Source organism: Hylobates moloch, unplaced genomic scaffold (assembly GCF_009828535.3).
Source record: "Hylobates moloch isolate HMO894 unplaced genomic scaffold, HMol_V3 SCAFFOLD_3, whole genome shotgun sequence".
Classification (NCBI taxonomy): Eukaryota; Metazoa; Chordata; class Mammalia; order Primates; family Hylobatidae; genus Hylobates; species Hylobates moloch.
Genome location: NW_026652278.1, coordinates 143,755,059 through 143,781,604, shown reverse-complemented (window position 1 = coordinate 143,781,604; position 26,546 = coordinate 143,755,059). Strand labels below are relative to the sequence as shown.

The window sequence follows — 26,546 nt, the reverse complement described above, 5'->3', positions numbered from 1 at the left end:
AGAGTGCTTGAGCCTAGGAGGCTGTTCAGGATGGAAAGGCAGGATTGATTCTCTTTGAAAAGATAAAATAGGACCAGAAGCCCAGTTGCTTTAGGGATCTGTTCGGGGCTTAACTGATCCAAGGAAATGCGACCCACGATTCTTCAAAACCTCAGCAACTTGTTTCCTTCTTCAGCCTCTTGTAGGAAAGCATCAAACGCTGTTGCTCCTATGCTCCTGATTAGGCTGGCGACGGGGACTCTGGTGCACATCCTCTCCCTGTTGTTCCTCCTTCACTCTTGGTGGTGACCAAGCCCCTGGCGTGGCAGCCCACAGCGTTCCCTGGTTTCCTGTTCTTTAACTTATCACGAGCACACACCTACCAGTTGTTGTTTTGTTTGTCTGTCTTCCAGTTTTTCTCTCTGGCAATGCTGAGCTTGTGCTGAGCTGAGCAAGGAGTGGGATGCCCATGTACCCCATGAAAGAGCTCTTCACCTATGGAATGGGGTGGCGGTGTCTTCCCACCCTGCCTCAGAGGCCAGGGAGACAGCAGATGTCTTGAGGCAAGGGCATGGCTGGGAGTATCTGTTTTCTTTTCTTTTTTTTTTTTTTTTTTTGAGACGGAGTCTCGCCCTGTCACCCAGGCTGGAATGCAGTGGCGAGATCTCGGCTCACTGCAAGCTCCGCCTCCCGGGTTCACGCCATTCTCCTGCCTCAGCCAGGCCCGCCACCACACCTGGTAATTTTTTTTGTTTTTTAGTAGACGGGGTTTCACCGTTTAGCCAGGATGGTCTCGATCCTGACCTCGTGATCCCCCCGCGGCCTCCGATGTGGATTACAGGTTAACCCACCTTCAAGTTACTCTTTTCAATTGTAATTTTGAAATTGGCCCTTGAAAAGAAGAAATATAATAAAATAAGTAGAAATATAATAAAATTGGGAAAGTATTCAGTTTGGCAATAACGATCATTTAATAATCTTTTTTTTTTTTTCATTTCAAAGCACTTTCATGTGGCTTATCTCATTGATGGTACGAAGGACTTTTTTAAAGTTTTAAAATGTAAAAATACACATTCTTTAAAACTGCCAGGTGCTACAGGCTACTGTAGGATTCCAGTGTATAAAAAGGTAGTCAGGTGGTCAAAAATGCAGCTTCCCCAAGTGAGTGACTTCAAACCAGAAACAGCCTTGGGGCCTGAGCAAATCTGATTAAATGTGAGCAAGCTTCCTCTTAAAAAGACATCAAAATAAAAGTTTAAATGAAAAAGACATTGGAACATTGTGGGTCTCCCCATTGTAAAACATGTTTTAATCTGATAGTAAATTACAGTTGCAGGTGTGCTTCTCAATTCAAGGAGGTAAAAATACAACAAACCCTCACAAGTAATTTCCCAGAGCAGACTACTGGCTGAAAGTGTTTTACCAGACAACCTCCTCAAAACTAGAAAAAAGAATCCTTTCTTTATGTTCTTTTGAGGCAAGGCATCATCACCTCTACTTATCTGGTGGCTGAAGAGAAAAAGTGTACAAAACACAGGCATTGCTTGATGATCTCAAATACCTTTCTATACTTACAAGCTGCCATTAACCTTCAATGCTTCTGCCTTGTATCTGTTCAACCACCTATTTATTCTGTCCATATGTTCTTCAAGTAAATTAGTCAGAAAAAAAAATTAGGTGAAGGCATTCACTTAATAAAATTGGCAAATATGTAGAACAATTGAGCTTATAAGAAAACAGCAATCCCTCCTCTTCTCGAGTCCTGGTCCCAGACAGAATCAAGTCACCTGACATTTACATGGGGGCAAATGCATGAACCACCCTTATTGTTCCTGCCAAAAAAACTATGAACAGGAAATCTCATCATTTAGGATGCATAAGTTGTTATTAAGCAATTCCTCCATTCCCTAGTGTGTTTGAAAAATTTAGATGGCTTTTTGAGAGAAAACCACTTTAGATTTCTCTTTCTTTGTGAATAGAGATACACCGTGTGTGTATGACTGAAAGGAAGTTGTTAGGGGAAGGAGGAGATCAGACTGGCGAAAAAGGTGAGAGCGTGACTGGCAATTTCATCACAGACCCACCAGGCCTATTGGACATTTCCTTCAGTCATTCCTTCCACACACAGCAGATGGGGTTGCAGGTGCTGGGGTTACGTACAAAACAGTGAAGGAGACAGATGGTAGACAAGCACAGAAATGAAGTAATTCTAGATAATAAATAATAAGTTAGTACCGTTTGGAAATGAACTAGAGAAAAGTACAGAGCACTTCAGAGCAGCATCTGTAGTCCATGAGCATTGGTGTCCTTGTAGCACTGTCTGCAGTCCATGAGCAATGGTGTCCCATCACCACCATCTATAGTCTGTGAGCGTTGGTGTCCCAGTGCCACTGTCTGTGGTCCATGAGCAACAGTGTCTCAGTGGTGTCATCCGTCCACTTGGAGTTAGTGTCTCTATGCAAACACAACCTCCCACAGCCAGGCTGTGTCCTGAAGAGTCTGGCATGGTTATTCTCATTTTAGTCTCATTCTGTCCCTGACCACATCACAATCAGATTCCACAGATGCTGAACAATTGATTTCTAAAAAGAGATCAACTGAAGAGTTAAACTGTTTAATGGTGCATACTCCAAAATGCAAATTCTGGTAGGACTTGGTGGCTCATACCTGTAATCCTGGCAGTTTGGGAGGCTGAAGCAGGAGGATTGCTTGAGCCCAGTAATTTGAGACCAGCCTGGGTAATGAAGTGAGACTCCCTGTCTCTACAGAATTTAATTTTGTTCCCAAAGGCTTCTGTGGATGGTTCTCTAATCACATTTAAAACTAATGAGGACTGTCTTCATGAACAATGGCAAATTAAAATAAAGTCCACTCAGTTATTATTTAACTCAGTCATTCTCAACCTAACATACATACTTACTAGAGTTATTTGGGGGAGCTTTTAAGAAATACTGTTACCCAGGCCACACCCCCAGATATTCTCAAATAACTAATTTGGTTAGGGCTTAAAAACTTCCCAGGTGATGCTGATGCACAGTAAATGTGGAGAACAACAACAGGTGTGACTGATAAGTAGCCACAACTAAATGAGATTGTTTGAGCAACTTCAACCAGTATGCCCTGCAGACCAGCAGCATCAGCACAACCTGATTACTTGTTCAAAATGCAAATTCTGGTAGGACTTGGTGGCTCATGCCTGTAATCCTGGCAATTTGGGAGGCTGAAGCAGGAGGATCGCTTGAGCGCAGTAGTTTGAGACCAGCCTGGGTAACAAAGTGAGACTCCCTGTTTCTACAGAAAATGCAAAAATTAGGCGTGGTGGCGCACGTCTATAGTCCCACCTACTTGGTGGGCTGAGGTGGGAGGTTTGCTTGAGCCAAGGAGTGCAAGGCTGCAGTGAGCCACGTTCATACCACTGCACTCCAGGCTGGGCAACCGAGTGAGACCCTGTCTCAAAAAGAAAAAAGCAAATTCTTGGGCCCCCTCCCAGACCTATTACATCAGAAACTATAAGACTACCCCCAGCAATCTGTGTTTTAAGAAGGGCTGTAGGTGTTTCCGGTACACATTAAGGTGTGAGGACCACTGGCTTAAAGCACCGACCAAAGCTATTGCTGATAGCTGTTCTATTAGCCATAACACTTTCTGGATATGCAGGGTTTAAACCCTGGCATGCATCTCACTAATTCAGGCTTATTCAGGAAGGTGTGATGGTCACAGCCCTCTCTCATATCCTAGCTAGACTCTTCCAGGTTCTTGAAACTTCAGTGATGATTTTTAAGCTGTTGTGTTCTGGTGATAGAGTTGGCAGCTGCTAGGCAAGCCTTTGGCATCCAACTCCTTGACCTTGATTTTTCTCAAATTCACCAAGGAGCATAGAGAACAAGACAGGGAATGATCTGGTGTGGCTCAGGGGAGGCCAGAAGTGGGCAGGGTCTAGAGAAGTGAGTCTCAACTTCAGCTGCATCCTGGAGCCACAAGGAGAAATGTAAAAATTATTGAGACTTGGGTTCTACCCCTAAATATTTTGGTTGATTGATATTTAGAACAGGGTCTTGCTCTGTTACCCAGGCTAGAGTGCACTGGTGTGATCATAGCTCATTCAGCCTTGGACTGGACTCAAGTGATCCTCCTGCTTCAGCATCCCTAGAAGCTGTACCCTCAGGTATTTTGATGTAATGAGTTTGGGGTATGATGTGGGCATCAGGTTGTTGAAAGATGCCTCAGTGATTTTATGTGAAGACTAGGCTGAGAACCACTGGAAGACTTCTTGGTTTGTTTTTCTCTCCTCCTTCTAATGATAATCAGGCTCTTTGTTGTATACTGAGGTACAGAAAAGAATGAAAAGGAGTCAGGCTTTTGGGTTTGATTTCTTGATCATCCTGAAATTCAAACATGTCAGTTACTCCACAAAGCAGGGAAGAGTTTGAAGCCTTGACATCTGACATGTTTTCTTTCATTTCACCATCTTAACTATAAAATTGTTTAAATAATTTGCGCATGGAGTTCACATAATTGACAAATGAAACAATGGGGCATCTGACTGTGGTCCAACATGCTTCATGACATCCTGAGTTTAGTAGTATTCTCTTGTCATTGTTTTATTTCACATTGTATTATTAATGTGACAGTCTTTCAGTCAATTTATAATACTTTCTTCTAACTTTAAAAGCTACAGCTTGGTTGCAGTTTTTAAACATGTTTTTGTGTTTATTAATTAAGCTTCAAAAAAATTTTACTTTAAATTCCAGTGTGCAGGTTTGTTACATAGGTATATGTGTGGCATGGCAGTTTGTTACACCTATCAACCCATCATATAGGTTTTAAGCCCTGCATGCATTAGGTATTTGTCCTAATGCACTCCCTCCGCTTGCACCCCACCCCCCGACAGACCCCAGTGTGTGTTGTTCCCCTCCCTGTGTCCATGTATTCTCATTGTTCACGTCCCACTTATGAGTGAGAACATGTGGTGTTTGGTTTTCTGTTCCTGTGTTAGTTTGCTGAGAATGATGGCTTCCAGCTTCATCCATGTCCCTGCAAAGGGCCTGATCTCATTCTTTTATATGGTTGCATAGTATTCCATGGTGTGTATGTACCACATTTTCTCTATCCAGTCTATCATTGATGGGCATTTGGGTTGGTTCCATGTCTTTGCTATTGTAAATAGTGCATGTACATGTTGGTTGCACATTTGTTTCACTTTCAGAAAAAGAGAAGTTAGCTAGTTTGCTTCCTGGAGAAGCAGAGTCATTTCCACTTAGTGATGATGCCCTGAGCAGGGATAATGCGGACACTGTGCTGCCCAGCTGTTGGGGCTACCAAGCGTTACCTCAAACATTTCTTCTCATTTACAAGGATTTCCCCGTACATCCTCACCAGATGTGTGAAAGATGAGTCCCAGATGTGTTTGTGTGAATATTGTCAATAAGTATGTGTAAGTGACTCTCTACACTGTGCAGTTTATTATCGACTGATCTTAAGATTTTTGGATTAACAATAAAGTGAAGTATTGCAGCTTAGTTTCATCATTCACATGACTGACCACTTCCCTTATCTCTTTAAAATGCTACATTATCTGAGCAGAGAAAAAGAGAAATGGTGAAATGGAGGGAGACTTCCTGGGAGAGTTTGTGTTGGGGTCACTTGAGATGACTGTGACTTGGCCACCTAACAGGAGTGGCTTTTGCCAAATCTGCAGCTTATGAGCCCACCAGCCTCGGCCCTCACACCCAGTGATCTGGGAGTTTGGTCCCATGCAGGGCGTGAAGCCACGCAAGACTGACCTTTACCCACCTTTCTGCTTCTAACCTGTTGTCTTCCTTATTTCTTCTCTTCTATTCTTTTGCTTGTTAATGCCTCTTTCTTTGCCCTCTCACCCTGTGTCCTATTTCTGTCTTCTGCAGCTTTGCTAGTTTTACCTCTAGCCCCACCTCTTTTACCCTGAAATATGCCCAAATTTAGATAAGGAAGTAAAGTAGCAGTAAAATGAGGAAGTTATACCAGGCAGATTAACCTTCTGGGGAACAGCAGAGAAACAGGCAAGTACAGAGCTGGGGGAAAGAGAACAGGCGATGGATGAAGAAAATAACAAAGACACAAATACCTGGCCTATGTGTGGTACTTTATGGCTCCTAAAGCATTTTAACAGTTCTTATTTCACTTACTTTCATATGAACACTATGGGCTAGACACAGCAGAAGGCCTACTTTTTTGGCTTTTAGGAAATGGAGAATTAGAGAGGGAGGGAATTCTTCCCAGGCCCCAAGGGTGCAGAGGGCAGCAGCCAGTCTCAAGCCTAGCTCTTCTGAATTCAAATCCTGTCTTCCTTCCACGATGCTATGGTTATGTCCTTGGAGTCCTGGAGCACAGCACAGGAAATACCACTGGGTGTTCTGGGGGGTTCACCTCCAGACTTATTTCCTGAAAGAGAGTTCTGCCTTCCTCCCAGTGGCTGGACTCCCGAGGTTGTAAAAGGTCACTTTCACCCAAGAAGCCCAGGATGCCGCCCGCAGGAAATCTCCATGGATGATTATGGGCCTTAGTCAGTGTTTCTTTAAACACAGTGGTTTTAGGGAGCCCCATGTCCACTGGATTAAGAGTGGCTGTTAACCCATAGGCCATGGGAGGGACACCTGTCATGTTTTGGGGAAAAATCCCTCGAGCTGCCCTCTGCATCCATACTTTTGTGGCCTTTGGCACCTCCTCTGGTTTCCACCCTGTTGGTGTACACTTCCGATTTTCTTCCTAACTCTTACCCTTGTCACCTTGGCAACCCACTCCTGGCTGCTGATCTGATTCTATGGCTCATCTTTGTTTGCCAGCCCCCCTTTTGATGACATTTGATTCCTCCTTGCACAAACTCTTGGAGCTGATCCCCAGTGTTTTCAACTTTCCTCCCTTTGACATCCCAGACTCCCTGCACACCCGGTTCTTCCCTTAGTTTCTGCCAATTCTTATTATGTGAAAACTGGAGTACTAGGGTTGTCTTAGAGAATTTTTCAGATCAGACCACCAAGAGTAGTTCGATGCTGTCCCTCCCTACCCTGCACCTAACACCCTCTCATGCTCTCCCCATTTTTAGATACACTGTAGAACGTGCTTGCCTATGTGCAAACTGAAGGATGAACAGAGGTTTATTGCAGTATTGTTGGAAACACAACAGAACCTAAATCTCTATCAATAGGAATAGATTATAATACATTCAAACAATGGGGAAAAAAGCTCTCTATACAGTCGTGGAATGATCTTCAAGTAAAATTTTAAGTGAAAAAAGCAAGGGGCAGAAAGTATATACATTGTGCTACCATTTGTGTCAAAACAAGAAAACAGGAAACAATACTTATACTTGTATATGCATAGAGTTTCTGTCAAAGGAGCAGAAACGGTGGTTACTTCTGGGGAAGGAAACTGAGTAACCTGGGGAAAGGGTGGTAGTGAAACTTCCTTTCTGAACTAAGTACCATGTGCAGATTACCTATTCAAAAACTTTACTTAAAAACAAGGTAGAACACTTTGGAATCAACAGAGATGTGGAAATAGATGGGACCTTGGGGATCGCTCCTCAATTGTACAGATTAGAGCATTAAGTCATTAAGGGAAAAGTAATTTGTCCAAATTCTATAAGTATGAAGTGACAGAGCTATGACCAGACCCTCATCTGTTATTTGTCACCTATGCTTGAAGAAATGCACCTTCAAAACCCAGTAGAAATTAACAATATAAATGACAGGATTGCACCCCAGGGCAAGACATTCAAGATTCAGTTTCTTCATCTGTAAAATGTGGGCAATAAAGTTGTGAAGATCGAATTAGATAGCACATGTTTATCCTAGCAGCTAGCACATACTAAGCATTCAATACATCCCAGTTACTGTTATTTATTATTTCGAAGCTATCATAGAGTTGGGGGGAGAGAGAGAGAGAGAGAGAGAGAGAGAGAATGAGAACAATCCCTTGATTCTCATTTATTTAGCCACTAGAGAATCTGAGAGAGCAAATGATGCTTAATGCGGAAAACACATGTGAGGGCATGTGGGAGGGGGCATTGCAGAGAGAACGTTCAGCCTCTTTAACTCCACCGTTCCACCAAGGGCCACCTGTGAACAGCGTTGTCTCATGCTGAAAAGTAAATGTACACAGTCCAGGACCATCTGGTATGCTTCTTTCTGTTTCTCTTTTATTCCCGACTGTCTAGATGTCCCCATTATTCTTGTTAGCTTGTTTCCTTTCCTATTTTCTCTTTTCCCGGGGCCACAGGTCAAATGGTGACTAAGAGTGCAAAGTGTTCCTCTAGGGACTTCATTCACCTTCCTCAGAGAGGCACTGAAAAGACCCTGTCCTTCTGGGCAGCTTTGCTGGCAACGCATCTGAGCTGAGGAGCCTTAGCATGAGCCCCAGCAAAGCCGAGGTTTCTGGGAACCCTTTCCTCTGTCCTGTCTTCTGCCAGAAAGCCACCTCCTGGTATAGGCAGAGGAATGGGAGCAGGACGTTCCCTCTCATTCACCACTTTATGGCCAAACTTGATGATTTGCAAGCATTGCATTCCTCCCTGAGGGAGGGAAAACTCTGTGTGGGGTTATAAGCTCTGGTTCTGCCATCGGCCCCCTGGTTTCAAATCATCACTCCTCCATGTGAGCTCTGTGATCTTGGGCAAGTTGTGTAACCTCTTTGCCCTAATATCTATCTGAAAAAATGGTGAGGACAAAATGAGATAATCAATAATCTGGGTACAAGGCAGAGCATAGAGATTGGTTCTTTTTTTTTTTTTTTTTTTTTTTTGTGAGCAACATGGCTGTTTATTTCACCTGGGTCGAGATTGGTTCTTAGTAAATTCTCAAAAAAAGACGCTGAAATAGTAACAGCAGCTACAGCATTCATAGAAGTAACCAAAAGAAGTAAAGTGAGGGGGGCGGGGTCTGCATACTCAAGGAAGATTCACTGACCTCTAGGTAAAAGGATTATTACCACTAACCGCACCAACCACCAACCCCATTCCCCACCCCACACCCAAACTCATCATACCCATATGTACCAGTCTTCACTGGCCAAGGTTACCAGTGAAAATGCTATTTGATCTGGCTGCAGTAGTTCTCCAAGCAGAATCATTTTAATGAGGAGGTTTTCTTTACTAGTTCAGGGCGATACATGATATATCAAAGGCTTTAACATATATGTGAATACATTATTGACTTACCCAATTTTAAAGCCTTAAAAAGTAGTCCCCCCTTATCCACAGTTTTGTTTTTCGTGGTTTCAGTTACCCATGGTCAACCATGGCCAAAAATAGTACAGTACAATAAGATATTTTGAGAGAGAGAGATCACATGCACATACTTTTGTGTAGTATATTGTTGTAATTGTTCTATTTTATTACTAGTTATTCATTGCTTACTGTGCCTAATTTATAAATTAAACTTTATCATAGGTATGTTTAGAAAAAAAACACAGTTTATGTGGGGTTCAGCATTACCCATAATTTCAGGCATCTTCTGGGGCCTTGAAACATGTTCCGCTTGGATAATGGGGGACTACTGTAAATGTAGGACAAAGCCACTTAACTCAGAAGGCAGAGATCAGTAAGTGGTAGATTTTTATTGACACATAATATTTTACATACTTATAGGGCACATGTGATATTTTTTGTTACATGGATAGAATCTATAATGATTAAGTCAGTGTATTGGGGGTATCCATCACTTTGAGTATTTATCATTTCTATGTGCTGAGAACATTTCAAGTCCTGTCTTCTAGCTACCTTGAAATATAAAATATATTATTGTTAACTACAGTCATCCTACTCTACTATTGAACATTATAATTTATACTGTCTATCTAACTGTATGTTTCTACCCATTAACCAATCTCTCTTCTTCCCCCACTCTTACCCAAACACCCTTCCAAGCCTCTGATATTTATAATTCTACCCTCTACCTTTGTAAAATCAACTTTTTTAGCTCCCACATATGAGCGAGAACATAAGATATTTGTCTTTCTGTGCCTGTCTTATTTTACTTAAAATAATGACCTCCAGCTCTATCTATGTTGCAGCATAAGATATGATTTCATTCTTTTTTATGACTGAATAATATTCCATTGTGTATATATACCACATTTTCTTTATCCATTCATCCATTGATAGATACTTCGGTTGATTTTATATCTTGGCTATTGTAAATAGTGCTGCAATGAACATGCGAATGCAATTATTCCTTTGATATATTGATTTATTTTCCTTTGGATAAATGCCCAGTAGTGAGATTGAGGATTGTATGGTAGTTCTCTTGTTAGTTTTTTGAGAAATTGCCATACTGTTTTCCATAGTGGCTGTACTAATTTACATTCCCACTGACAGTGTGTAAGAGTTCCCTTATCTCTGCATTCTTGCCAGCATCTACTGCTTTTGCCTTCTCAACAATAACCTTTTTTTTTTTTTCTTTTGAGATGGAATCTTGCTCTGTCACCCAGGCTGGAGTGCAGTGGTGTGATCTTAATTCACTACAACCTCCACCTCCTGGGTTGAAGTGATCCTCCCGCCTCAGCCTCCCAAGTAGCTGGAACTACAGACTTGTGCCACCATGCCCAGCTAGTTTTTGTATTTTTAGTAAAGCTAAAAATTTTGTATTTTTAGCTGGCCAGGCTGGTCTCAAACTCCTGACTTCAGGTGATCCTCCTGTCTTGACCTCCAAAAATGCTGAGATTATAGGCATGAGCCACTGTGCTCAAAAATAACCATTCAATGAAATGATATCTCATTGTAGTGTTGATAGTTTGTTTTTTGTTTGTTTTTAGTCTCTATTTCATTTAGTTCTGCTCTGATCTTTATTATTTCTTTCCTTCTACTAATTTTGGGTTTGATTTGCTCTTGCTTTTCTAGTTCCTTGAGATGCATCATTAGATTGTCTGTTTAAAATCTTTCTACTTCTTTGATGTAGGTATTTGTTACTATAAACTTCCCTCTTAGCACTGCTTTTGCTGTATCCCACAGGTTTTAGCATGGTGTGTTTCCATTTTTATTTGTTTCAGGCCTTTTTAAAAAAATTTCCTTGTTAATTTCTTTCGTGATTCGGTGGTCATTCAGGAGCATGTTATTTAATTTCCATGTATTTGTACAGTCTCCAAAGTTGTTCTTATTATTGACTTGTAGTTTTATTCCATTGTGGTCTGAGAAGATATTTGATATGATTTCAATTTTTAAAAATGTGTTGAGCTTGTTTTGTGTTCTAACATTGTTTTCATGGTGATAAATGTTGTTCTTTTGCTTCTCAGTGGACTCCCTTAAGTGTTTCTTTTAGGGCCAGTCTAGTGGTAATGAATTCCCTCAGCTTTTGCATGTCTGGGAAAGACTTTGTTTTTCCTTTGTTTTTGAAGGATAACTATGCTGGGTATAGAATCCTTGGTCGACAGGGTTTTTGTTGTCATTGTTTTGTTTTCTTTCAGCCCTTTGACTATATCATCCCGTTCTTTCCTGGCCTGTAAGATTTCTGCTGAGAAATTAACTGTTAGTCTGACAGGGGTTCCTTTATAGGTGACTACATGCGTTTCTCTTGCTGATTTTGGATTCTTTCTTTGTCTTTGATGTTTGACAGTTTGACTATAATGTGCTGTGGAGAAGTCCTTTGTTGAATTGTATCTATTTGGAGAATTCTGAGCTTCCTGTATCTGGATGTCTAAATCTCTTGCTAAACTTGGGAAGTTTTCATCTATTGTTTCATTAAACAGGTCTTCTTTTTCTTTTTCTTTTTTTTTCAGGCAGGATCTGGCTCTGTTGCTGAGGCTGAACTACAGTGGCATGATCTCAGCTCACTGCAACCTCTGCCTCCAGGGCTCAGATGCTCCTCCTGCCTCAGCCTCCTGAGTACCTGGGTTTTCAGAAGCATGCCACCACACCCAGCTAATTTTTGTATTTTTAGTAGAGATGGGGTTTTGCCATGTTGCCCAGGCTGGCCTTGAACTCATGAGCTCAAGCAATCTTCCGTCCTTGGCCTCCCAAAGTGCTGGGATTGCAGGCATGAGCCACTGCATCTGGCCTTGTTTCATTAAATAGGTTTTCTAACACTCATTTTCTCTTTGTCTTCTTGCTTTATGGTATCTCATATGTCACACAGGCTTTTCTCATTCTTTTTTCTTTATTTTTATCTGACTAGGTTATTTCAAAAGACCTGTCTTCAAATTCTGAGATTCTTCCTTCTGCTTGATTTAGTCTATTGTTGAAGCTTTCAAGTATATTTTATTTTATTTTATGAATTCTTCAGGTCCAGAATTTGTTTGGTTCTTTTTTATTATCTCTATCTCTTTGGTGAATTTCTCTCATTCGTACCCTGAATTGTTTTCTAATTTTGGGTATTGTTTTTCTGTATCCTCTCATGGCTGGAGTGCAATGGCATGATCTTGGCTCACTGCAACCTCCGCCTCCCAGGTTCAAACGATTCTCCTGCCTCAGCCTCCCGAGTAGCTGGGATTACAGGCATGCACCACCATGCCCAGCTAATTTTGTATTTTTAGTAGAGATGGGGTTTCTCCATGTTGGTCAGGCTGGTCTTGAACTCCCAACCTCAGGTGATCCACCTGCCTCAGCCTCCCAAAATGCTGGGATTACAGGCATGAGCCACTGCGCCCGGCCTCTGAATTTACTTTCATAGGAGAGGAAAAAGTTCTCCCCTATGAAAGTAAGGTGTTTCTATGGTGCTGGTTAGGTAGAGTGCTTTGGCTTTGATTCTGGGTATGTACATTAGTTAGTGTAGTCTCCGTATGATTTATTCTGCTAGAACCAGTACCAGCAGTATCTGTGGCTTCCCCAGCAGCTTAGGATGTGGTTGCTAGTGGAGGCTGTGGTGAAGTATTGCTGGGGACTAGGATACCAGGTGGGCCAGTCTTCAGGCTCCAGTGGTGACAGAGGTGGGTTGAGCATATCTGTCCTTGGATCCCAAGGCAGCACACACTGGCACTGGTGTTAGTATGTCCAGGCAGGCTGGTTCTTGGGCTTCCAGGTATCTTGCTTGGGTGCTAGAAATGGTAGTGGTTAGCCAGGCAGGTAGGCAGATTAGCGTGGGTGTTGGCAGTATCAGTGGTAGGACAACACTCTGGGTCCCAAGTACCCGTGCTGGTGTTGGCAGTGGTTGCAATGGACTGGGCAGGCCAGTCCCCAGGCCTGTAGCTGGTACATGAGGGTGGATGCCAACTATGATGGTGGCAGCAGAGTGGGTAGTCCCAGCCTCAGGCATCTGGGAGGAATGCTGTGGTGCCAGTGGTGATGGGCTGGACTGGGCTGGGCGATCACCAGGCCCCAAATGGCACAGTCAAGTACTGCACTGGGAGACAGCTGGCCTGTGCAGACCTGTTCTTTGACTCTCTGGTGGGGCATGCAGTATCTGGTTGTAATAGGCAGGGGTGAAGCAATCCCCAGGCTGCTGATAGAAAGCTCAGGTGAAGGCAGCAGTGACTACATTGCTGCCCGCTACTGCAGAGGATGGGATTGCTTTCAGTGGGAGCAACCATAGGCAGCCAGCTGGGGCAGGGGCATGCTTTTCTCATGCTTTGGCCCTAGCAGCAGCAGTTTATAGCAGCAATAGCTGTGAACAGTGGAGTTTGTCCTTGAGGCACATAAACATGTGTGAGCGCCCCTCTGCTGGCCAGGGGTGGGGGGAGGGGTGCTGCCAGTGGCTCCTACCTTGGCCCTGGCAGCAGCAGCCAGCAGCAGTGGTGGCTGCAGGCAGGGGCTCCAGAGACATGGAGATGCAGGGGCTGTTGGGCCCTAGGGCAGGATACAGTCTGGTGGGGGCTGGGCCCTCAAAGTGGCACTGTGCTACAGCCACTAGGGCTCAGGGGTGTGTGGGACTCCGCATAAAGTCCCTCTCTGGAGCAATGCCATTGCACAGTCTACAGGCAGCTCTCAGTGTTAGTCTCAGGGCCTGTGAGAGTTGAGGGGCTCTCCCATGGCTAGGCTGCAGGAGTCTGCAGTGGAAATATGGACCACTTACCCTTTCCCCACATTGGGGAGCTTCTCCTGGCTCCCAGCCAGTCTCAGCCAAGAAGGATGCCTTATTTCCCTCTTCTTCCTTGCTTTAAGTGTTGACTGTTACTACTCTGTTGAATTCCAGTGTTCTCCCTTAAATGATCAATTCAAAATGTAGCTTATCTACTCACTATTTTTGTTATTTTTTGTGAAGAGATGAGTGCCAGATGCATCTAGTCAGCCATCTTGAAGCCCCTCCTCTCTTCAAAAATTGATAGTTTTTTTTTTCAATCCTGCCTTTGGCATATACACGTGAGAAGCACCAGTGAGTTTACTCTACAGTTTGTAATTGATTCTGATGGTTTGGGGTTGCATTTACTAAAGGGATTATCAAATGAATTCCCTGATGTGGGAGACTGAAGTATTTATTCATACAGTCAACACAATTAGATTCTTACTGTCTTAGCTCAGATGCCATAACAAAATACCACAGACTGCGAGACTTAAACAACAGACATTTATTTCTCACAGTTCTGGAGCCTGGGAAGTTCAAGATCAAAGGTGCTAGAAGATTCAGTATTTGGTGAGAACTCTCTTCCTGGCCTGCAGTCGCCACCTTTCCATATCCGCACATGGCAAGGAGAAAGAACTCTGGTTTTCTTATCTTCTCATAGGAGCAATAATCCCATCATAGGGTCCCCACTCTCATGACCTCATCTAAACCTAATGACCTCTCAAAGGCCTCACCTCTTAGCCCTAATCCATCATATTGAGGATTAGGGCTTCAATATATGAATTTGAGGGGAATGCAAACATGCAATTCATAGCAGTGACCAAACATTTTTATTGTTTCAACCAAAATCAGAGGACTCCATTGTCATGGGATTATGAAGATAGATGAAATATTGAATTGGCTCTGCAATGTCCAGTTTGATCATTCTATAAAGTAATTGCCTAACCTATACCGCAGAGTGTGGTTTAAAGCAGCTGACTTCTCTATTTGCATAGTTCCTTTCACCTTAGAATAACTTTCTTATAAATTATCTCATTTGATAATTTTTCTGTAGCATCAACTTACAAGGTATTTTCCTCAGTTGGCCCCTTCTGAAAGGTAGCAACATTATACAATATTAGGACAAAGACCTTCAGCTTACCTTACCATGATTACTGCTCAGACAAGTAGGGAAAAGTTTTTCAGACAGTCATCAAGTCAGTAGTCCTTTCTCATCCTGATAATTTTTATTTTCCTTTTCTTTTTTCTTTTTCTTTTTTGTTGAGATGGAGTGTCGCTCTTGTTGCCCAGGCTGAAGTGCAATGGCACGATCATGGCTGACTGCAACCTCTGCTTCCTGGGTTCAAGCGATTCTCTTGCCTCAGCCTCCCAAGTAGCTGGGATTACAGGCATGCACCACCACGCCCAGCTAATTTTTGTATTTTTAGTAACGACAGGGTTTCACCATGTTGGTCAGGCTGGCCTCAAACTCCTGACCTCAGGTGACCTGCCCTCCTTGGCCTCCCAAAGTGTTGGGATTACAGGCATGAGCCACTATGCCCAGCCAGGATGGTTTTTCAATATACTCTGAGGTTCAAATAGAATAAAGGTACTTACAGTTTGACAGTAGGGAAAGCTCTACAGATGCATGTAATAAATAAATTTAAATATTGATGTCATTTCCTTAGTCCCTAAGGGAACTGTCCCTTGAGAATTTTACTTTACCAATGAGATATGCATCATATTTTTATTTAGAGTCCAGGAGGATTTCTGTCAGATAATCTCAGAAGCAGACTCAGCTCTATGCAGAAAGTGAGACCTTATACTGAAATCTGAGCAGTCAATTCATTTTCTTTTCTTTTCTTTCTTTCTTTTTCTTTTCTTTTCTTTCTTTTCTTTTCCTTTCTTTTCTTTTCCTTTCTTTCTTTCTTTCTTTCTTTCTCTCTTCTTCTTCTTCTTCTCTTCTTCTTCTTCTTCTTCTTTTTCCTTCTCTCTCTCTCCTTTTTTTTTTTTTTTTTTTGGACAGACTTCCAATGGCGCAATCTCAGCTCACTGCAACCTCCACCTCCTGGTTTCAAGCGATTCTCCCACCTCAGCCTCCCAAGTAGCTGAGATTACAGGCAGCCGCCACTATGCCCAGCTAATTTTTGTATTTTAGTAGAGATGGGCTTTCACCATGTTGGTCAGGCTGGTCTCGACCTCTTGACCTCAGGTGATCTGCCCACCTCAGCCTCCCATAGTGCTGGGATTACAGGCGTGAACCACCGTGCCCGGCACAGTCAATTCATTTTCAAAGAATTATTTTCCATTGGTAGGTAACCTTTTATTTAAATATTAGGACACAGACAGGCGCAGTGGCTCACACCTGCAATTCTAGCACTTTGGTAGGCTGAGGCAGGTGGATCACTTGAGGCATGGAGTTCGAGACCAGCCTGGCCAACATGGTGAAACCCTGTCTCTACTAAAAATACAAAAATTAGCTGGGTATGGTGGCACGTGTCTGTAATCCCAGCTACTCTGGAGGCTGAGGCACGAGAATCGCTTGAACCCAGGAGGTGGAGGTGCAGTGAGCTGAGATCATGCCACTGCACTCCAGCCTGGGCAATGGAGCAAGACTGTGCCTAAAAAAAAAAAAAAAAAATTAGGACACAGAGTGCACTTCTTTACATCTAAAAGTGCTGTATGGCATGTACTTAACTTTTAGTAAATGTGAATTTAAATTTATTCGGACATTTTATTAAAACATTATCATATCCTATAGGAGATGTCCTGTAATATCACATAACTTGGCTTGGAAAATCACCTTTAACATGAGGAAGCTTCCGAATGCACTTTGCTTAAGCGTATCTAAAACGTCTGGTCAATGCAAAACTGCCTACCTTTGTGCGAGGTTTTTCTCTGAGCTCTGATTCCATATTCAATATACTCCCAGATTGAGCTTCATTTATGTTAAATCAATGTTCTGTGTCACACTTAGCTTGGAGGCCAAGTATAGTGGGTCAAATTTGTCACAGAATGTATCTAGGAATAATTTTAAAATCATTGACAATATAACATACTAACTTTGTCTCCATGGCAATTTCAATTTTGTATCTGTTCCCACAGGTAATTATGAGGAATTAGAAAACTCAGGAGATACAACTGAGGAATCTGAAAGACCAAATAAAGTGACTATTCCAAGCACATTTGCTGCAGTGACCATCAAAGAAACATTAACTGCAAATATAAATTCTACCAACATTGCTCCGGACGAAAATCAGTTAGAGTTTATACTGATGGTGTTGATCCCATTGATTTTATTGGTCCTCTTACTTTTATCCGGGGTATTCCTTGCAACATACTATAAAAGAAAAAGAACTAAACAAGGTAAATATTTGGTGTATTCCCATTTCCAGAAAATTGCTTCATGTGTTAGTGAACAATCAATAAAACAAAATATTCTTTGCTTTGATACAGAACCTTCTAGCCAAGGATCTCAGAGTGCTTTACAGACATGTGAGTATTATCCTAAAACCTGCCTACAGGTGGGGGTGGGATTGGAGAAGGAGCAGAGATGTTTTAAAATTAAGCAACAAGGACTACATATAATAGTAAGCGATAAATAATACGTTTCATTGAAATTTTCCAGAAGTGAATATATGCATATTCCTTTCTTAAAAAAAAAGTTTAATTGAATTTTAAAATACAGGTGCACCTTGTTTGGTTGCACTTTGCTTTATTGCACTTTACAGGTATTGCTTTTTTTTTTTTTTTTAACAAATTGAAGTTTTGTGGCAACCATTGCATCGAACCAGTCTATTGGTATCATTTTTTCAACAGCAGATGTTTACTTTGTGTCTTTGCATTACATTTTTGATAATACTCACAATATTTCAAATGTTTTCATACTACTATACCTGTTATGGTGATCTGTGATCATGATCTTTGATATTACTGTTGTAATTGTTTTGGGGTGCCTGAAACCATGCTCACGGAAGACAGTGAACTTAATTGATAAACATTGTGTGTGTTCTGACTGCTTCACCAACAGGCCATTCCCCATCTCTCTCCCTGTCTTCAGGCCTCTCTATTCCCTGATACAGAACAATATTGAAATTAGGCCAATTCATAACCCTACAATGGCATCTAAGTGTTCAAATGGAAGGAAGAGTCACATATCTCTCATTTTAAGTGAAAAGCTAGAAATGATTAAGCCTTGTGAGGAAGGCAAGTTGAAAGCTGAGATAGGCTGAAAACCAGGCCTCTTGTGCCAAACATTTAGCCAAGTTGTAAACGCAAAGAAAAAGTTCTTGAAGGAAACTAAAAGTGCTAGTCGTGAACACACAATGATAGGAAAGCAAAGCAGTGTTATTGTTGATATAAAGAACGTTTCAGTGGTCTGGGTAGAAGATCAAACCAGTCACAGCATTCTCTTAAGCCTAAGCCTAATCCAGAGCAAGGCCTTAATTCTCCTTAATTCTACAAAGGCTGAGAGAGGTGAGGAAGCTGCAGAAGAAAAATTGGAAGCTAGCAGATGGTGGTTCATGAGGTTTAAGGGGAAAAGCCATTTCTATAACATAACAGTGCAAGATGAAGCAGCAAGGACTGATGTAGGAGCTGCAGCGAGTTATCTAGAAGACCTAGTTCAAATCATTGATGGAGGTGGCTACACTCAACCATAGATTTTCAATGTAGATGAAGCAGTCCTCTATTGGAAGAAGATGCCATCTGACTGGGCATGGTGGCTCACGCCTGTAATCTCAGCACTGTGGGAAGCTGAGGCAGATCATTTGAGGTCAGGAGTTCAAGACCAGCCTGGCTAACATGGTGAAACCCTGTTCCTACTTAAAAAAAAAAAAAAAAAAAAAAAAATGCCATTTAATACTTTAATAGCTAGAGAGGAGAAGTCACTGCCTGGCTTCAAAGCTTCAAAAGATATGCTGACTCCCTTGTTAGACGCTAATGTAGTTGGTGACTTTAAGTTAAAGTCAATTCTTATTTACCATTCTGAAAATCTGACAGCTCTTAACAATTATGCTAAATCTACTCTGCCTGTGCTCTATAAGTGGAACAACCAAGCCTGGATGTTAGCACATGTGTTTATAGCATGGTTTACTGAATAAGTTAAGTCCACCGTTAAGATCTACTGCTCAAAATACAAGATTCCACTAAAAATATTACTGCTCATTGACAATGCACCTGGTCACCCAAGAGGCCTGATGGAGATGTACAAGGAGACTAATGTTTTCATGCCTGCTGATGCAACATCCATTCTGCAGCCCATGGATTAAGGAGTCATTTTGAATTTCAAGTCTTATTGTTTAAGACATACATTTTGTAAGGCCATAGCTGCCATAGATGGTGAGTCTTCTGATAGATCTGGGAAGGAATCTTCTAGGAAGAATTCACCATTCTAGATGCCATTAAGAACATTTCCGATTCACAGGAGGAGGTCAAAATATCAGCATCAACAGCATTTTGGAAGAAGTTGATTCCAAGACCCACGAATGACTTTGAGGGGTTCAAGACTTGAGTGGAGGGGTCACTGCAGATGTGGTAGAAAGAGCAAGAGAACTAGGATAAGAAGCGAAGCCTGAAGATGCCATGGAATTGCTGCAATCTCATGATAAAACGTTAAGTGGCTGAGAAATTGCTTTTTGTGAATGAACAAAGAAAGTGTTTTTTTGAGATGGAATCTACACCTAGTGAAGATGCCATGAACATTGTAGAAATGACCACAGAGGATTTAGAATATTCCATAAACATAGTTGGTAGAGCAGCGGCAGGTTTTCTGAAAATCGTCTCCAATAGTGAAAGAATTCTATTGCGGATAAAATGCTATCGAACAAAGCATCGTATGCTACAGAGAAATCTTTGCGAAAGAGAGTCAATCAATGTGACACATTTCATTGTGATCTTACTTTAAGACATTGCCACAGCCTTCCCAACCACCAGCAACCACCACCCTGATCAGTCAGCAGCCACCAACATCAAGGCAAGACCCTCCTCCAGAAAAATTACAACTCGCGGAAGGCTCAGCTGATCGTTAGCATTTTTTAGCAATGAAGTATTTTAAATTAAGGTATATACATTGTCTCTGTAGACACGATGTTGCACACTTAATAGACTACATTGTAGGGAAAACATAACTTTTTATGCATTTGGAAACTAAAAAATTAATGTGACTTGCTTTGTTGCAACACTCACTTTATTGCAGTGGTCTGGACCTGAACCTGCATATTTCTGGGGGATGCTTTTCTACTGCTGCCATCTTTGTCCCTAATCCAGATGAGGATCCTGTATAATTTTAGCCAGTAAGCCAGTATAACATTTCCCATCACTGGGGAAAGAGAAAGGCTGATCAAGGAGTGTGTCAGATCAGGGTTAGGGATGGGAAGGCTAGAGGCCTTGGGGTCATCACCACCAGAAGAGCATTCTTTCATCTATATTTCTGTTACAGATTTTATTTTCTCCCCCACCCCACATCCCAATTTGATCTTGAAAAGTCCTGGAGGAAGCATTGTTCTTGTTCCCATTGAAGCTATGCTAACTTTCATAATCAAATTCTTCAACTGTCTAAAGATTACTAACATTAATCTGAAAACGAATTAGATAGAAAATTCCCTCAGTCAGAGACCCACTTTGAGAGTATTCAGTTGTGATTCAAGGAGCATCACATGCTAGGAGTCAGAGTAGTTCTAGGTCCAAAGCAGACTTGAGTACTTTTGGCTTGTGCTAGTAAAACTCGCTAGGATTCAATTTTTAAGTTGAAGCCTTTATAGTCTTTCCAAAAAGTTACTAAAAGGATAGGAACATCTCTAATACAATACATAGTCATACATGTATACAAAACTCACTTTATGTCCCTCACACCCATGACAGGGCACCTCTGGCTTTGGGGCCATGCCCTTGTCCCACATGCCTACCTCACTGTCTCTGTGCTAGAGGAATATTTCATAGCCAGCAGATGAGGCAAACGTGAGCTGGGGAAGAAGCCCTGAAGAGTATTTCCTTTCATGGCAGAGGCCCATATAATGGATTCCAAAGAAGTCGGAAATACACATATTTCTCAACTGCTTGAAATTTCCGGACTTCCTAATAACATGGTCATATGGAGGCTTCTTTCTAAGCTTAAGAAAAAAAAGCAAACAGAGCTTTTTAAATTTTTTAAAATTCAGGGAAATTCATCATTTCCTTCCCCAAACCATGGCTGGTTTTACCTAATGGAGTCAAGGGGTGGGGGGATATCCACTCACATGGTGAGGCTCTTAGGCTCCAAATCCAGAAATTGATTTTTCATTGAATTTCATTGTGAAAGTCTCAAGGTTCAAAAGCCATTTACAAGCGAGAGCCAGCCTCAACCTCAGACATGGTTCATGCATCCTCTGCTGTAACGACACTTGAAGTATTTGCTATTCCCAGAACTTGACTTGACTTTCAGGATGCCTCCATGCCTGGTTGATACCATTTCTTCTGTCTGGAATTTTCTTCTTGTCTGCTTGGCAAACTGCCATCCCTTTTTCCAGGGCCCAGGTCTGTTTTTGTTTTGTTTAAGAGAGAGGGCCTTGCTCTGTCACCCAGGCTGGAATGAGGTGGCACGATCATAGCTCACTGCAGCCTCAAACTCCTGAGCTCAAGTGATCCTCCCACCTCAGCCTACAGAGTAGCTGGTACTGCAGGCCTGTGCCACCATGCCTTGGTAGTTTTTGATATTTTTAAAAAATGTTTTGTAGAGATGGAGTCTTGCCATGTTGCTCAGGCAAGTCTCAAACTCCTAGGCTCAAGTGATCCTCCCACCTCAGCCTCCCAAAGCACTGGGGTTACAGATGTAAGCCACCATGCCCCCCTGCTAGGGCCTAGTTTTTAGGAAGCCTTGAATAATCCTCCCCTAGGAAAAATTAATTATCATCTCTTCTGTGCTCTCAGAATACTTTGTTCACACTCTTTGTTCACAGCATTCACATTGTCATAAGTTGGTGACTTGTTTCCCTCTCTCCCTCCCTCCCTTCCTCCTTCCCTTCCTCCTTCCTTCCTTCCTTCCTTCCTTCCTTCCTTCCTTCCTTCCTTCTTTTCTTGTTTCTTCTTTTCTTTCTGGGTTATGTGGTCGTTAAGGTCCAGGAGAACCAAAAGCTAGTCTTATTTGTCTTGTGTGACAGTGTGGCGTTGAGGTTGAGAGTCCAGACTCAAAGCACATACACTGCTTGGTTGGCTTGCACTTCCTGGCACTGTGACTCTCTGATTAAGTTTCTTCATCTGTAAAATGGGCAAATTCAATACCTACCTCATAGAGTTGTGAGAATTAAATGGTTTATATAGGCAAATCACTTAGAAAAAATCAGTACCTGGCATAAGTGCCAAGTGCTAGCTTATTATCATCCCTTTACCTAACTCAACGCATAGCCCAACACACACTAGCTGCTTGTATATGTTTGTTGAATAAGTGACTTAATTAAAGAATGTTAGAATGTTTTTTAAAGAACCTCTACTCTCAGAGGGAAAGTCAAATTTGTACATTATCCTTACTAAAAATTGGTACATGATTTTTATCTTAAATATGCCTAACTTTAAAAAACACAACAGAGAAAACTTAGAATTTCAAAACAATTGGCTTATCACAAAAGTTTTCGATAGAGGTTTTATTTGAATTTTTTTCTCTTATCAGCCAATGCTTTAACACAGACATGACCACTAACTGCCTAACAGAAGGACAGCTTTTCAGAAAAACTGAATGCTAAAAGTTAATAAAAGCAGAATATTTACATTAGCAAAATTTGATTCTTTTCAGGTAAAATACAACTATCATGGAAGGTCAGACCAGCGTTTTGCTTGGAAAGCTCCCACAGAAATGTTTTATGGGAGGGCATGGATACCTGCACACTATGTCCCCTGGGAAAGTTAGAAGCAGACATACTGTTTCTTACCCCACATAGATAGAGCCTGGTCTATTATACTATACCAGGAAAGAAGTCTTTAAATTTGACAATGGGAGAGGACTTGGCCAAAACTTTTAGAACACTTCATCTGATTGGAAATTACTTTTTCCTTTGGGCTGGTCCGTTTCATGTCCGGGGAAAGGGAAACATGCTGTAGTAACGTGATGTTCTGCTATCATTCTTCCTAGACCTCCTGGCATTAAATTTGCAGTGTCTTGATGTGCGAGGTCTCTCTGAAAGAGCTGTAGGGAAAACAGCTGGCGATAAACTACCACTTTAAACAGGCTGTGGCTACATGATGCCTGGCTTACTCAGTAAATCTTCCGGAAAGAGACTCTCTCTCTTGCTCACTGCTCAGCGTGGAAACAAGATAAGGAAGCCAGAGGCTCCTGTAGCTCCTGCCCTCCCCTAGCCTCCACCAGACAACCCCACTATCGAATGCACAGAGGAGAGGATCTGAGAGGAGGGTACTGTCAGGCTAAGTGTGGGTAACATAGGAACTGAAGGAGGAAGACAAAGTGGGTCAGAGGAGATGAAATGGAAGGATTGTTGGGGGGAAAATGGAACGGGAGGCTTGAGATGGGGCTTTATAAGAGCTGCATTTGCCTCCTGGTTGCAAAGGGAATAGGTGGCTATTCATAAATATATATAGGCCAGGTGGAGTGGAGCGGGCAGGGCCTGATTGCTGAGGACAAGTAATTGGTCTCCCTCCTGGTTTAATGCTCTGCTCTTTGTGCGCTCTCCCAGATGTTTTTCTGTTGCCATGGTGGCTGGAGCAGAGGTAATAGCCATGGAGCAGGGAAGATGAGGCCATAGAAAGCTTTTTGCTCTGTTTTAATACTGATTACAGGAGCTTCACATTTGGTGCATCTGGAGCACTTTTGTAATGGCTTTTAAAAGTTTTCCTTCATCTGCATGCAGGCCAGCTTTTGCTCACCCTGAAGCCTGTGGGGAACCCGGATTATAAAGATAAATCCATGCCCACAACGGTGGGGCCATGCAGCCACTTGCTCTCTGGGAAAATAGTCAGGGGTTATTCAGCACGGGAAAAGGGAGAGGGGGGAGGAGGGAGTGACAAAACAGGAGGATCTTTACGGGTCACCTGTAGGGGTGTTCAATTGTGTAGGAGCTTTATTTATAGTAAAATTCCTTAAGGAAATAGCCTGTGTATTTTAGATAGAAAGTGTGTGTTTGTGGAGAGTGTGTGTGTGTGTGTGTGTGTGTGTGTGTGTGTATTCTCCTTTCCCTCATCTAAGTTTCTGAGGAGTCAGGCATCTGCAGGAAGATTTAGATGCCTACTGGAGGGCAGAAGGACGTAGCCTGCAGCTCCTGGAAGGCAAGCAGTGATGGCATGAAACTTACATCTGTGCCCAGCTTTCCTGGATTAGCAATGCCATTCAAGCTTGCCAACCCACAGGAAATTACAGCAGCTCACTGCTGCCAGGAACTCAGTTCCAGGTGTCTGCTGGTTGTATTCCTTCACTGAGGACCTCGATTTCTCCAGGACAGAAAACGGGAGGCCTTTAACTGCCAAGGATCAGAAACCTCTGACTATTTGGTGGGCCCCTACAAAGTGGTTTGCTTTTCGATAGTTTTCACATGATAAATGGTGCAGCAGGCCTATGCTATCCACTCAACATCATTGCCTCATTTCTCTGGATGTGTTGGTTCTCCTGCCAAATGAAACAGGGCTTCAGCTGGGATATCAGGCTCCAATTCTCACCACTTGTTCATTTGGAGTCTGATGTGCATTAGAGCCATTTTGTGAACAGTTACCTGACTCTCACCTCAACCAACAGGAACTAAAAACAGGCTTGTTGGAAGTTTCACTATGCTAAGTCCGAAATATTGGACATGAATTGAACCCCAGTGCTGGACAATTGAGGTTAACATCTAATCATTTATTCCACTGATACTGACTAGGCATTTACCAGGTACTGGGCTAGCTGGCTCAGAGCTGAGGGGATACCACAATAAATAAGACAGACACGATCCCTGCCCCTTCGTACTTTGTCTAGTGAGAGAGACAGACAGAAAAAAAAAATCAAACAGACGGGTTGACCAATGAGAAATTGTGGCCAGTATTATGAAAGATGCAAGCAAGGTGCTGAGCTGGGGAGCAACAGGAAAGATGGGCCCTTCTTTAAATAGAGTAGGTGGGGAAGGCCTCCCTGAGGAAAGAGTATTTAAGCTGGGACCCTGAGGATGTGAGGGATGCAGCCATGCAAAGAGCACGGGTAAAATGAAAATTCCAAGGGGAGCCGTTGATGGAAGAGCCCACATCCTCCGCCAGGAGTGAGGCACAGTGCCACGGCGCTCAGCATGGTGTATCACAGGAGATGAAGCAGCAACCTTTAGATCTGGGACATTTTACTGAAGGAGGCCAAGGAGCAAGCCCTCTTGTTTCACCCTCCCTTGCCTTTCCTTACCAATGTTTTCCTCTTCTCGTGGATGTAAAAAATAAAGACAGATGAACATCTGATCTGAAATGAGCGTTCTCAGCAGACCATCCACATCTAAAAGAAAGCAGATTTCACATGGATTAGGACCTCGTTTTAATAGGGCAGTCCGCACTTGTTTGACTCTAAGTTAATGATTGCTCCTTTAAAAATGTTACTTAATGTCATTTTGCTTTCTTTGTAAAGGAGACTTCAGCTGTTGTTGAAATTAAAAGTTGTTACAGAAGAACAAAGCTAACATGACCTTTATGTTCATTTCCTTTTAGATGAACTGGGAAGTGAAAACTTGAAAGTGTAAGTTTTCCCTGCTGTGTAAGTTTTCCCTGCTGCTTCTGATCCACCTGGGGTGTGAACAGCAACAGTTAAGGCGGACAGCTGCCTTTTCAGGTGTTTTTGTTCTGACACCTTGCGGGACTCTCCTGCTTCCCAGGCGGGGCTGGAGATCCCTGGCAGCCTAAGGGAGGATGTGCTGGCATTCCCAAACCCTATCCAGCGTGTGAGTGTGATCTGGGCAAGGACAGCGTGGCATCTGCTTTATTTCGTTGTCCTACATTCAGAAAAGAATCTGAATGCTACCAATTTCAAGTGCTTAGCAGTTAAATATTCTATCCCTAGCTGTATTTCAAGGACGTTGGTTCATTTACTCTGATTAGAAATTTTATCACCAGGAAAGATACTTGAGCTGGTATTTAGCAGGGAGCCCTGATCGAAGCAGAAGTTCACACAGCAAGAACCCCCAGCGATGGGAGAGAGAGAGGAGGAAGAAGGGAAGAGTGGGAGGAGCAGGAGGAAGGGAGAGGAGGGAGGGAAGGAGGGGTGGGAGAGAGAAAAACAAGCTTCCACTCAGAAGCATGCTCTGGGGTGATGCCATATCCTCCCCATCTTCCAAGCAGCCTCCTGGTTTAGAAACTTTGTCGCTTCCTCTATGCAGTGTACCGCCTACGCTGCTTTCAGAGCTGGTGGTCCCTCTTTCCCCACCCCCATCTCCACTAACCACGGGCTCTGTCCCCTGACTGTGCACTTTGAGCTTCTGCAAGTGAGGGCGGTGAATTTCTGAAAGCAACTGCTCCATTTCTCCAAGAGAGAAAGGCCTGGGAATTGAAGGGACAGGTGATAACTGTAGCCTGTTGACAGTGGCCTCTTGACCTGGGGCACTGATCAAAACACCCCAAAGAACAGGAAGTGAAATTAAGCAAGCCTAAAATGCTTAATGTGGCAACTCCCCGGAAGCGCCTCACCCTGGGAGCCTTGCA

General features: G+C 42.6%; 1 protein-coding gene across 1 annotated transcript in view; it reads left to right on the top strand.

The window, feature by feature from the left end:
* TMEM154 (transmembrane protein 154) overlaps positions 1–26,546 on the top strand; it is a 62,003-nt gene that overhangs the window by 10,620 nt on the left and 24,837 nt on the right. Inside the window, exons 2-4 of the mRNA XM_032148337.2 lie at positions 17,028–17,288; positions 17,379–17,417; positions 25,560–25,587. Coding sequence (XP_032004228.1) covers positions 17,028–17,288; positions 17,379–17,417; positions 25,560–25,587 — 328 coding nt within the window. The remainder of the gene's footprint in view (positions 1–17,027; positions 17,289–17,378; positions 17,418–25,559; positions 25,588–26,546) is intronic.